General features: G+C 36.7%; 1 protein-coding gene across 1 annotated transcript; it reads left to right on the forward strand.

The window, feature by feature from the left end:
• The first annotated feature begins 364 nt into the window (after positions 1–364).
• On the forward strand, positions 365–9,851 carry LOC131537190 (gastrula zinc finger protein XlCGF57.1-like). The gene is made up of 2 exons (XM_058770487.1): positions 365–859; positions 8,160–9,851. Exons 1-2 carry the CDS (start codon positions 721–723, stop codon positions 9,347–9,349), a joined length of 1,329 nt encoding a protein of 442 aa, XP_058626470.1. The 5' UTR covers positions 365–720; the 3' UTR covers positions 9,350–9,851.
• Positions 9,852–11,772: the final 1,921 nt, after the last annotated feature.

The following is an 11,772-nucleotide window of genomic DNA, read 5'->3' on the forward strand; positions in this document are numbered from 1 at the left end:
TATTTTGAAACATACTTTTTAGTAAACATAAGAGTTTTGGTATCAGGACTGTGAAAAAAATGGATCAACCTTTCACATTAAAAAAAACGTGTAAATAATAATAATAATAATAACGTTAGATTGACCAGAACAGATTTTGTATATTACTACTCTGTCTTCAAAAAAAAAAAAAGATTAAAAATGATTTTTTGTTTGTTTGTTTTGGAAGAAAATAGCAACCATTCGGTGGAATGGTCCGTTTATATTAGGGAACCTTGTTTGATTTTCAATGAAATATTTGACTGAATCCTCAGGAAGACTGTTGGTGTTGTTCGAATGCCATGTGAATCTATGATTATTATAATTAAGTTCTTTTCATTTATTTGTGCAGGTCGGCTTTTTTAAAGGAAAATTGAACAGCGCACCTTATGCACCAAGTAATTTTACCCTCCCTCCTCTCGACGATTTACACTCCAGTCCAGCGGGTGGCGCTAAGACATTCATTTGTTTGTCAAACACCATTAAACCTCAGAGGAAGAAGTTTAGTTTCATTGCGCTCTCTGTTGTGATGCTGGTGTAATACAAACTGTTAAAATTGTTGTTTCTGTCAATATAAAAATACAGTTTTTGAATCAGATCAGTAAATACCTGTAATATTGTCATTCTCATAGTCGTGAGTAAGTTTTGAAGCAAGCAGGAATATCTGGAGGAGTATCATTTGAACTGAGATCTGCTGTGAAGATGGTGTTTGTTAAAGAGGAGAGAGAGGAGGACACGAGTGAACCAGAAACCTGGAGAATAAAACACGAGGAACCAGAACCCTGGAGAATAAAACGCGAAGAACCAGAACCCTGGAGAATAAAACAGGAGGAACAAGGAGGTTGGTGTTTATTATTTATTCATCTTTAATGACTTTGTGGTACACAGAGCTGAGTAGTAACTGATTATGTGTAATCTAGATTAAGTAAGGCAATTCCAAAATGAAATACTTGTAATTAGATTAAATTACGTTTTAAAATACTTGTAATCAGACTACAATGACTTTTTTATTGATTACATGATTACATATTATTCACACAATAGCAATTCGTAGTTTATTGATTCTCCTTAATTCTTCTTTTTCATCTTTTAAATGTTTTTCTAAAGTAGCCTGTTACTTATATACATCCAGAAAATCTTCCAGTTTTACAAAACATTCACACAAAGAGCTGCTGCATTTACAAAAATCATTCATGTTTTATGTTTCAACATTGCATGAACTATTGATGAACATGTTAATTTTGATTTGAATTATCACACACTATTATTTATCCATGTATTACTATGTCTTAGGAAAGCTTTTGTCTTTCAACCACATTAAATTCACAAATTCATGTTATTTACATGCAGTGTAACAAACTTTTTTTTTGTCATTTGAGCCTCTTGCACCTAATTTACTTGAAGTACCCCTTAGATTTTAAAATAAATATTTTAATAATTAAGCATCACATTTACGGCTGTGACAGTATGGGATTTTTTCTTACTGCGGTGAAGAAGCAACAAATATTGTTGGTTAATCGCACAAACAAAATAATATTTATTTCTGTAACTTTGTTGTATTTGTCGATATCTTTTGAGTTTAATAGGAATTATGGAACAGTCTTCAACCCTTTACGGACACCTTGGCAATTGAATCGCCATTGACTAGTAGATTTTTTTGTTTACTCGCCGGACTGATAATACTAGGTCTATATATATATATATATATATATATATATATATATATATATATATATATATAGTGGGTACGGAAAGTGTTCAGACCCCCTTAAATTTTTCACTCTTTGTTATATTGCAGCCATTTGCTAAAATCATTTAAGTTCATTTTTTTCCTCATTAATGTACACACAGCACCCCATATTGACAGAAAAACACAGAATTGTTGACATTTTTGCAGATTTATTAAAAAAGAAAAACTGAAATATCACATGGTCCTAAGTATTCAGACCCTTTGCTGTGACACTCATATATTTAACTCAGGTGCTGTCCATTTCTTCTGATCATCCTTGAGATGGTTCTACACCTTCATTTGAGTCCAGCTGTGTTTGATTATACTGATTGGACTTGATTAGGAAAGCCACACACCTGTCTATATAAGACCTTACAGCTCACAGTGCATGTCAGAGCAAATGAGAATCATGAGGTCAAAGGAACTGCCTGAAGAGCTCAGAGACAGAATTGTGGCAAGGCACAGATCTGGCCAAGGTTACAAAAAAATTTCTGCTGCACTTAAGGTTCCTAAGAGCACAGTGGCCTTCATAATCCTTAAATGGAAGACATTTGGGACGACCAGAACCCTTCCTAGAGCTGGCCGTCCGGCCAAACTGAGCTATCGGGGGAGAAGAGCCTTGGTGAGAGAGGTAAAGAAGAACCCAAAGACGACTGGTTGCAATCGAGGGAAAGATGAATGCGGCCAAGTACAGGGATATCCTGGACGAAAACCTTCTCCAGAGTGCTCAGGACCTCAGACCGGGCCGAAGGTTTACCTTCCAACAAGACAATGACCCTAAGCACACAGCTAAACTAACGAAGGAGTGGCTTCACAACAACTCCGTGACTGTTCTTGAATGGCCCAGCCAGAGCCCTGACTTAAACCCAACTGAGCATCTCTGGAGAGACCTAAAAATGGCTGTCCACCAACGTTTACCATCCAACCTGACAGAACTGGAGAGGATCTGCAAGGAGGAATGGCAGAGGATCCCCAAATCCAGGTGTGAAAAACTTGTTGCATCTTTCCCAAAAAGACTCATGGCTGTATTAGATCAAAAGGGTGCTTCTACTAAATACTGAGCAAAGGGTCTGAATACTTAGGACCATGTGATATTTCAGTTTTTCTTTTTTAATAAATCTGCAAAAATGTCAACAATTCTGTGTTTTTCTGTCAATATGGGGTGCTGTGTGTACATTGAGGGAAAAAAAAAGAACTTAAATGATTTTAGCAAATGGCTGCAATATAACAAAGAGTGAAAAATTTAAGGGGATCTGAATACTTTCCATACCCACTGTATGTGGGGCGGATCTATCAAAATAGTGGCGCGACCCTTTTGGTGTATAGGGGCGTGTTTGTTTTGGTGATTTCAAATATCAACATTGGCTTCCAGAAATTGCTTACCCTGCCTTTAAAAGTCCGGTTGTGCTTAATGGGTACATTTTTGTACCCCTTAAGCACACCCGTTCCCATTAAGCTCACATCATGTTTTATTAAAAATTCTTGTTTGTTTTAAACAACCTTTTTAAAGAATAATTGAAAAAAAAAAAAGTTTTAATTGAAGGTACAAAGTCAATCACAAAACAAAAAAACATCACTAAAATCATGCAACAAGGCATTCAATTTGATCAGTTATATATTCACAGTGAAGTGTCATTTAAGCACATAGCAACATCTGGACTAGTCCACGTTCAGCTAAGTAACACGTTAAAAAATCAAACAACAAACTATTTACAAAGTCGGTAAGTATATGAAATCTAGTGTTTTAAAAATCTGTTTAAGTTTTAAAAGTCGTGTAGTGTATTCCAGCCTTTAGTCGCTTTTTTCCTGGACCGATATGACAGGTCTCTAATGGCTCCTCCTATGAATGGACGACATGCCTCTTTCATCTTTGGACATAAACTACAGTTATGTCTAGATTTTTTTCATCTTAAAGCTGTGAAAATCAGTTATTAATCATTTTTATAAAGATTAACTTTAAATATTAACTAATGGTTGTCACTTTAAGTCTGTTTATGAAGAATTTACATAGACGTTCAATGTGGAAGAGCTTAAAGAGAGCACACTGAGCTTATTGGATTTTGATTTTGTAAGATTTTGTTAAATAAATAATCTAGGTCATGTATCCACAAGTTTCCGGGGGGTGCTACTGTAAAAAAGAACGTGGGTAAAACTTCTGGTGAGGTGGCGGAAGTAGTATACCAATGGTATTTTTTGTGCTAATTAGCGAAGAGGCTAAGCCTGCGTCCCAATGTGCATACTATCCATCCTAAATTCTATGCGACATTAGTAATTTTAAATACTATTTAGGGCAGATAGGGTGGATAGTATGCACATTGGGACGCAGGGTACGTTTTTTTTATTTATTTATTTTTTTCAGGTCTTTTCCACTGTCGGAGCCAGTGCTTTAAACGGGCCGGGCGGGGCTAATAACCTCAGACCTGTTTTACAATAAGTGCTACATTGACTAATTAGTTTGTGTCAGGATTGATAACTAGTCACAGAAATAAAGTGGTATTTACCGTTATTTCACAAAAGAAAGACACACACAGCCTATTATTCAGTCGCGTCTGTTTCTGTTTATTTGTAGTCACAGACAGTTTAGGTCTACATCACATTTAGAAAGAATGATCATTTCTTATCATTTTCCATAAAAAATACGACCATGAGTAGCTTTAGCACTCTCTCCAGTCCCAATACATTGTTATATTTTCAGTCAGAAAAACCGAGAGCTCCCGAACAAAAATTAGGTTAATGATTTATGACATACGCGGAGCTATATATGAACATCAGGTATAAAGAGAGAAGACTTATTGACAGATAAAATATGTAAAGAAATAAATACATCACTTGTCTGATTTTTCAGGTGGTTGTATTTACTATGTTTACCATGGTAATGCGTGCATAGTCTTTTGCATCGCATATTTCTGCTTTGTTGATAATCTACATCAGATCTCGCACAGAAGTTATTTCAAATACTCGCTGCAGTCTGAAAGTGTGTTTTGAGCTAAAATTATTTTACAAGTCTTTAATGTTTATGTTAGCTGGTAATTATATGAAATGATCTGCAGTGCTGACGCTCTCCAGATGCAGAAAAACTCAGACAGTCCTGCTTGTTTACTTCGAACTGGAAGACACTCACACTTTTGACGCAAGGCCTCATGGGGCGTAGGAAACTTGTGGATTAAATTTATACATAGTTAATAGTTCTTCATAATGACGATATTGATGACGAAAAGCTTCCAATTTTAATAGAAAAGGTTCTATTTTGAAGATAAGAGACTAAACAACTTAGGGCAGTTTCTTGGCTGCCCACATGATACTTTAAACATTCAATTAGGATAGTCCTAATTGACCTAATTTTATGTTTAAGATTAAATTAAGCTGGGAGATGACGTGACCCTTCAGTGGCAATGCATGCATAGTCCTTCACTCTGTTCACTTTGTCAGAAATTGTATATATCCTGTCAGTAAATTTTGAACCACTCTTTATTTAGCTCACTATGAGTGCCCCAGCAGTCAAGGACAGCCAGAAAAGAGAGAGTGGACAATCGCCAATAAAGTAAAAATTCAAAGATTCCACCATCTCCAGAGAGGATCTCGATGTTGCTATAGCTAACGGTATCATGCTAGCACTTAAAGAGCAACAAAGTACTCTCATTTCGTTAGTGGCTTTGACTGTAAGAGACCCGATAGACTCTGTACTGACCCCAGCATTCCGTGATCTACAATTGGATATACAAACGACCAACGATTCTGTAAAAGAACTAAAAGCAGAAATTGAAAAGCTAGCCATTGCGGCAAAACAGACATGTGACCGGGTCGGTTCCCTTCAAGCAGCTGCACGTGAGGATAGGAGGACCGTCACAAACTTAAGAAATTAGCTGGAGCAACTCACCGAAAAAATTAGGAGGGGGCGTGAGGCTCCGATGCAGCTGGTTTCCTCAGGGCTAATCATTCCAAGTGGATCCCTTCCCTGAAAGGCCGTGACATCAAGATTGACCGGGCCCATCGCGTGTATGACGGAAGGAAAAACTCGGCCGCATACTCTCATCTTCCATGTACTAAGATGGCATAACAGATCGGCGATCCTGAAAGGTACTCGGCAGGCATATCCAGAAAATACACGCAGGACAATGTCACGCTAGTATCTTTTCCCGACTTTAGTCCAGCCACAACTACCAAGACTCCTCACCTATCCGGCCAGCAGTAATTAAACTACGGCACAAGGATGAGCAGATGATGTTCGACTCTCCTCAAAAGGACCTCGGGCTGTGCGATTAATCACATGCGCAGTAAAGCTGGTTCCGTAATTGGCATTAAATCGCCATCACCTGCTCTCAGATGGAGCGGCATTTACTAAAGAGAGCCGTAGTTCATTGACAAGCTAGGCAATATCGTGTTCAAAATCGAATGTGATTCATCTGCGATTTTGAATGCGATATTGCCTAGCTTGTCCGTGAACTACGGCTCTGTTTAATAAATGCCAACTCTATAACTCAGTGGCAAGGGAAAGCAAATGCCCGGCGGATATCGAATCTAAAACTAACGGCGATAGAAAAGTGATTATAAAGAAAATGCAGCGTGTTGCATTCTTCTGACCTCATTTGCTTGCCTGTATATAGTTTGCATCATCAATAAAATGTATTCTGAGGTCTGAGGTCTTTTTTTATATCACTGTATTGGTTAATTTAGGCACGTTACAGTATTACAGCACAGCGTCAAACAAGCCATGATACAATGTTACGGAAACTAAGCAACGAAAGCATATGTCTCCCTCAGATGTAATGTTAGTTCTGTACATCAGCATCGGATAAAAAACAGCATTATAATCTCCTTTTCAGTAAAGTTAGAGAAAGCTACTAACATGTAGGCTATATGGGAAACAAGTAATAGTGATTGTTGAATTAAATGTAAACACAATTTTTTCCACATTTATACTGGTCCTGATAATCATAATTTCTGTTTAGCGCTTGCTCCATTCCTGCAGATCAGTTTTTGTGAATGAATGACTTAATCCACCTGTTGCTTTGGTCTTCATCAACAGCTGCTTGCGCCACCTGCTGGTGAGCAACCGACAGCAGCTGGAGATCATGTATCGGTGCTCTACTGCTATTCCTGTGAGTCCTGGATATGCAATGCTGAATTTTAACCACTACATTTTGTGGAAGCGAATTTGTAAATTGAAATAAAATGGATCAAAAATTGGCTGTTGAATACTATACATCGTATTTCTAAACTGATTGAATATTTCATATGAATGATTGAATTTCTAATTATGAAAATGTGAATTTTGAATTGAAATTTTCACAGCTTAAATAAACAACTGTTAAATTTCAGCCCCTGAAAATACAATGCATTAAAATGCAAACACTTGTTAATACAATGCATTATTTTTTGAGTTCAACAATTCAACATGCCTTTTTGTTTCAAAGACATTTGTCATTATTGTTCTTCCATAAACACACCCTTTTTGCTGGAGCTGTCAATCACACAGCACCAGTTTATCTGGACACTTAAAACTCTCATTATAATTAATGGTTCTCTTACACACCACAATGAACCTTAAAGTATTTACATCATGTTTGCTGTTAGTTATGATGAAAGCATTTCGTGAGAGTGCCGAAAACGAGATGTAATGAGATCAAACAGACTACTTTGTTCACTGCAACCTTTCATGTGATGAGAGTAGATCTAAATATAATTAACACTTTACATGATTAGTTAATCTCGACAGCTTAATGGTAAAAACATAGAGACTGTATTTGAGAATTTTCCACATGCAATACTTCATATGCAAAGATGTTAGCCAGTCACAGCAGTGGATGTTTCCATTGAGTCAAATCAGAGACTAAAATCAGGGTAGAAAATAGACATTTATTTCTATGTGAAAACATTATAAATGTGCACCTCAAGAAATATATTTTGATGTAAAAACATTATAGGTGCACCTCAGGAAACAAAATTATAATAAAAAAATGCAGTTCATGACCCCTTTAAAAAAGAAATAAATTTGATGTGCTGATACCTGCAGATTCCCTGTAGACAGCTTGAAATAATATAGATTAGACATACTTTTCACAATACTTCAAAGGATTCATTTACACTCAATAATTCAAAATATGGAAATGTTTCTTAGAATTTAAGTTTCGCATACAGACTACAGCATTGTGAAAGGGATCCCCGTTTGTGAAAACAATAACATCATGCACATGTGTATTATGTATTCAGTCTATAGGCGGATAGTGTTTCTTTACAAAGTGTCATCGCCAACTACTGGCCTGTCAGCATAATAAAGTGTTTTGAGTTGTTTTTATGGATCTGTGTGAACAGGGACAGTTTTGACAATGTTTTCATCTGTAAACAAATATTTTATCCTTTTATTTTCCAAATTTTCCAATTGATTTTCATCTTTTTAATGATTTCATTTTAGGCCTGAAGAAAGTGAAAGAAGAAAGACAAGATCTGAATGAAGTGGAGGAGAAACATCAGGATCAGAAAGATCATGATGTCAATGGAGAAAAATCAGAAAGTTGCAACATTAATAAAACAGAAGTCAAAAGGCCTTTCAGCTGCTCTCAGTGTGGAAACACTTACAAACATAAAGGAAGCCTTATGAAACACATGAGAATCCATGGTGTGGAAAAGCTTTTCAGCTGTTTTCAGTGCGGAAACACTTTCAAACGTAACGAAAACCTTAAGAATCACATGCTAATTCATGCTGGAATAAAGCCTTACAGCTGCTCTGAGTGTGGAAAGAGTTTTACACAGAAAGGACAACTTAAGAATCATTTGGTAACTCACTCTTCAGAAAAACCTTTCAGCTGCTCTCAGTGTGGAAACACTTTCACACGTAAAACACACCTTAAGAATCACATGTTAATTCATACTGGGATAAAGTCTTACAGCTGCTCTCAGTGTGGAAAGAGTTTTACACAGAAAGGACACCTTAATGATCATTTGGTAACTCACTATTCAGAAAAACCTTTCATCTGCTCTCAGTGTGGAAAGTCTTTCACGCGTAAAACACACCTTAAGAATCACATGTTAATTCATACTGGGATAAAGTCTTACAGCTGCTCTCAGTGTGGAAAGAGTTTTACACAGAAAGGACAACTTAAGAATCATTTGGTAACTCACTATTCAGAAAAGCCTTTCATCTGCTCTCAGTGTGGAAACGCTTTTACACGTAAAACACACCTTAAGAATCACATGTTAAATCATGCTGGAATAAAGCCTTTCAGCTGCTCTCAGTGTGGAAAGAGTTTTACACAGAAAGGACATCTTAATGATCATTTGGTAACTCACTCTTCAGAAAAGCCCTTCAGCTGCTCTCAGTGTGGAAAGTCTTTCACACGTAAAAGATACCTTAAGACTCACATGTTAATTCATGCTGGAATAAAGCCTTTTACTTGCTCTCAGTGTGGAAAGAGTTTCATATGTAAAGGAATCCTGAGGAATCACATGCTAATTCATACTGGGATAAAGCCTTTCAGCTGCTCTCAGTGTGGAAAGACTTTTACACAGAAAGGACACCTTAAGAATCATTTGGTAAGTCACACTTCAAAAAGCCTTTTACCTCCTCTCAGTGTGGAAAGAGTTTCATATGTAAAGGAATCCTGAAGAAGCACATGTTAAGTCATGCTGAGCAAAATTAGGGTTGCCAACCTTTCTGTATAATATGGAATCGTCCTGTATTTAAGGCATCAAAGAAATGTTCTGTATGTAAACCATACGGAACACAGTTTGTCAAATGTACTTGTATACTCAAATATCTACCAATGTCCACCAAGAGGATGGAAACATGTAGCAATAGTATTTTTTCCTTCTCTCTGATGGGTCATTTTGTGGCAATTTTCTGTTCACTATGTCTTTTCACAAAAGAAATGTGTAAAAATAGACATTCAAATGTGAATTTTCTGTTTACATACCACACAAATAAATGTACTGAATGAATTCAAATGTGCATATTCTTTCTCTGTGTACTATAATATTGACTTTTCCCAGTAAACTTTTACCTACCATTGCTGTTAACTAGTGAACACATCCTGCCCCTTTTCCACCAAGGCAGTTTCAGTGCTGGTGCCTGTACCATGATGGTGGCTGAACAAACTCAGGGTTACAGGATTAGTTTTGAGTTGACAAAACCAAACCAGTCCAATCCGGCTTTGTTGGTACCATGAAGCTGATCATCAACTTTCTCTGTCAACTCAGGCTTGATCCTGAGTTAATGGAGCATGTGCACATGAAAGTGTGACATCAGTAATGAGCAGCAAATCACATGCCTTAAAACTATGATTCACTTCTTGTGAGAGAGTCAGTGCAAAGATTAAAAGATTGAACAATATGAAGAATTTAAACACATTTACACAGCACGATCATGAAACGATCTATCCATGAAAGAGGAAAACTTAAAAAAACATACCATATAAGTGCAAGTTGTAAAGTTAGTTTATAGAGTTGATAATATTTATAGGTATAAAAACACTTCATCTAAGCTCATATGTAGTCATGTTTAAATCTATTGATTCTAAAACATATTTATATTGCATATTATCTATGTTTACACTGATTTTAAAGAAAAGCTTAATAATTACTATTAAACTAAATTGGCTTGTGTAAAGGATTAAGGGTATAATAATATAAAATAATTATAAAAAAATAATCCTCTCTAAAAATCAGATGATTTTATATTTAAAAATGTTTACTATGTAGCGTCCTTTAATTTAGAGTAAGAGAAACTGGAGGAGTGGCTTTATTGCGTCAGAGATGTGTCACTTCGCTTAAAGCTGATTGGTCAAATTTTGGTTTGAGATCTCTAAACCAGAACATAACCTGCCCCAGAGCAGGTTAGCTGTGGAGCGTAAGTTACTATGGCGATGAACACTGCTAAAAGCCAAACCACTTTCATGGTACCTAATACCCAGAGTTGGCGCAAACTAAACTGAAACTTACCTGGCTAGCCAGCTAATCCGGCTTCATGGTACAGGCCCCTGGTTCGGAACCAGAGCCTAGTTTCAAATCGGTTCTATGTTTTCCAAAGCACCAGCTCCAAACCAGGAAAAGTTGTTCGTAAGTACCACCAAAACATTGCTGAGCTAGAAGTAAGAACTGCTTGCTTCAGGGGCTGTGGGCGGGGTTACTGTAACCAACAAGACAAACAGAAACTTTTGACCGTCATATTTGAAATAGCAGCTAAACGCAAACATGTTGGATTTGTCGTGTTTCGAAGCCGATGTAGGTTCACAAAGCCATGAACATCACTAGCAATGCAACATCCGCCATTGTTAATGGTGTGTTTAGGCTTGTTCGGGATGCATCGGCGCTGCGTGGACTAGGCTTGCTGCGATAGACGGTGTTGGCAGTGATACCGGTGTTAAGCCGCAACACCGGTTAAGTCACTTGCTCACCACGGCACCGTCCCTCACCATCATTTTGATTTATTTTTTTTTAATAGTAATAAAATTCATTTAGTTCAGTTAGAGAACAGACACTACAATTAAAACTGAACGCGGCTGCTCAATGCAGCACACCGAACGAACGACGGTCGCGCATCACAGACCAGATTTCATTTATCACGTGAGGAGAGTGAATTGAGCTGACTGACAAGAAGAGAGAGGCGAGACAGACAAGACGATGGCAGAAGAGTTTCAAAACCAAATTTAAAAGCGCCTGTTTTAAAAATATTTTGGATTTTGAAAACCTGTTGACCTGCCATTTATCTAAGGTGATATTGGAATTTTTTTTAACATTCGTTTCTCATTTATTTGGTTCCACAGTATTTGCTGAGTTTTATTTTATTTAAACTGTAATTTTTTCCCATTATTTTACATAAAGGTGTATGCAGTCCAAGCCTCCAAACTTTCTTAATCGTTTTGCTAATAAACGTTCTACGTTTTATAATGATTTGTTCCTCAGTTTTTACTGATTTTCAGTTTTGTATACCCATTTAAAATTCATAAGTTGTTTGTTATTTTATATTAGGCATAGCCTATGGTGTATTTTTATTTGTTTTTCTATATAAAAGTTATATGTTCTACGTTGAA

Source organism: Onychostoma macrolepis, chromosome 03, assembly GCF_012432095.1.
Source record: "Onychostoma macrolepis isolate SWU-2019 chromosome 03, ASM1243209v1, whole genome shotgun sequence".
In the NCBI taxonomy this organism is placed as follows: Eukaryota; Metazoa; Chordata; class Actinopteri; order Cypriniformes; family Cyprinidae; genus Onychostoma; species Onychostoma macrolepis.

What these genes read in the sequence shown, in the direction of transcription:
- LOC131537190 (XM_058770487.1), top strand. Translation starts at nt 721, where the DNA reads ATGGTGTTTGTTAAAGAGGAGAGAGAGGAGGACACGAGTGAACCAGAA. An exon ending in AAAACAGGAGGAACAAGGAG is followed by an intron (nt 860 to 8,159) that starts GTTGGTGTTTAT and finishes ATTTCATTTTAG; the next exon opens with GCCTGAAGAAAGTGAAAGAA.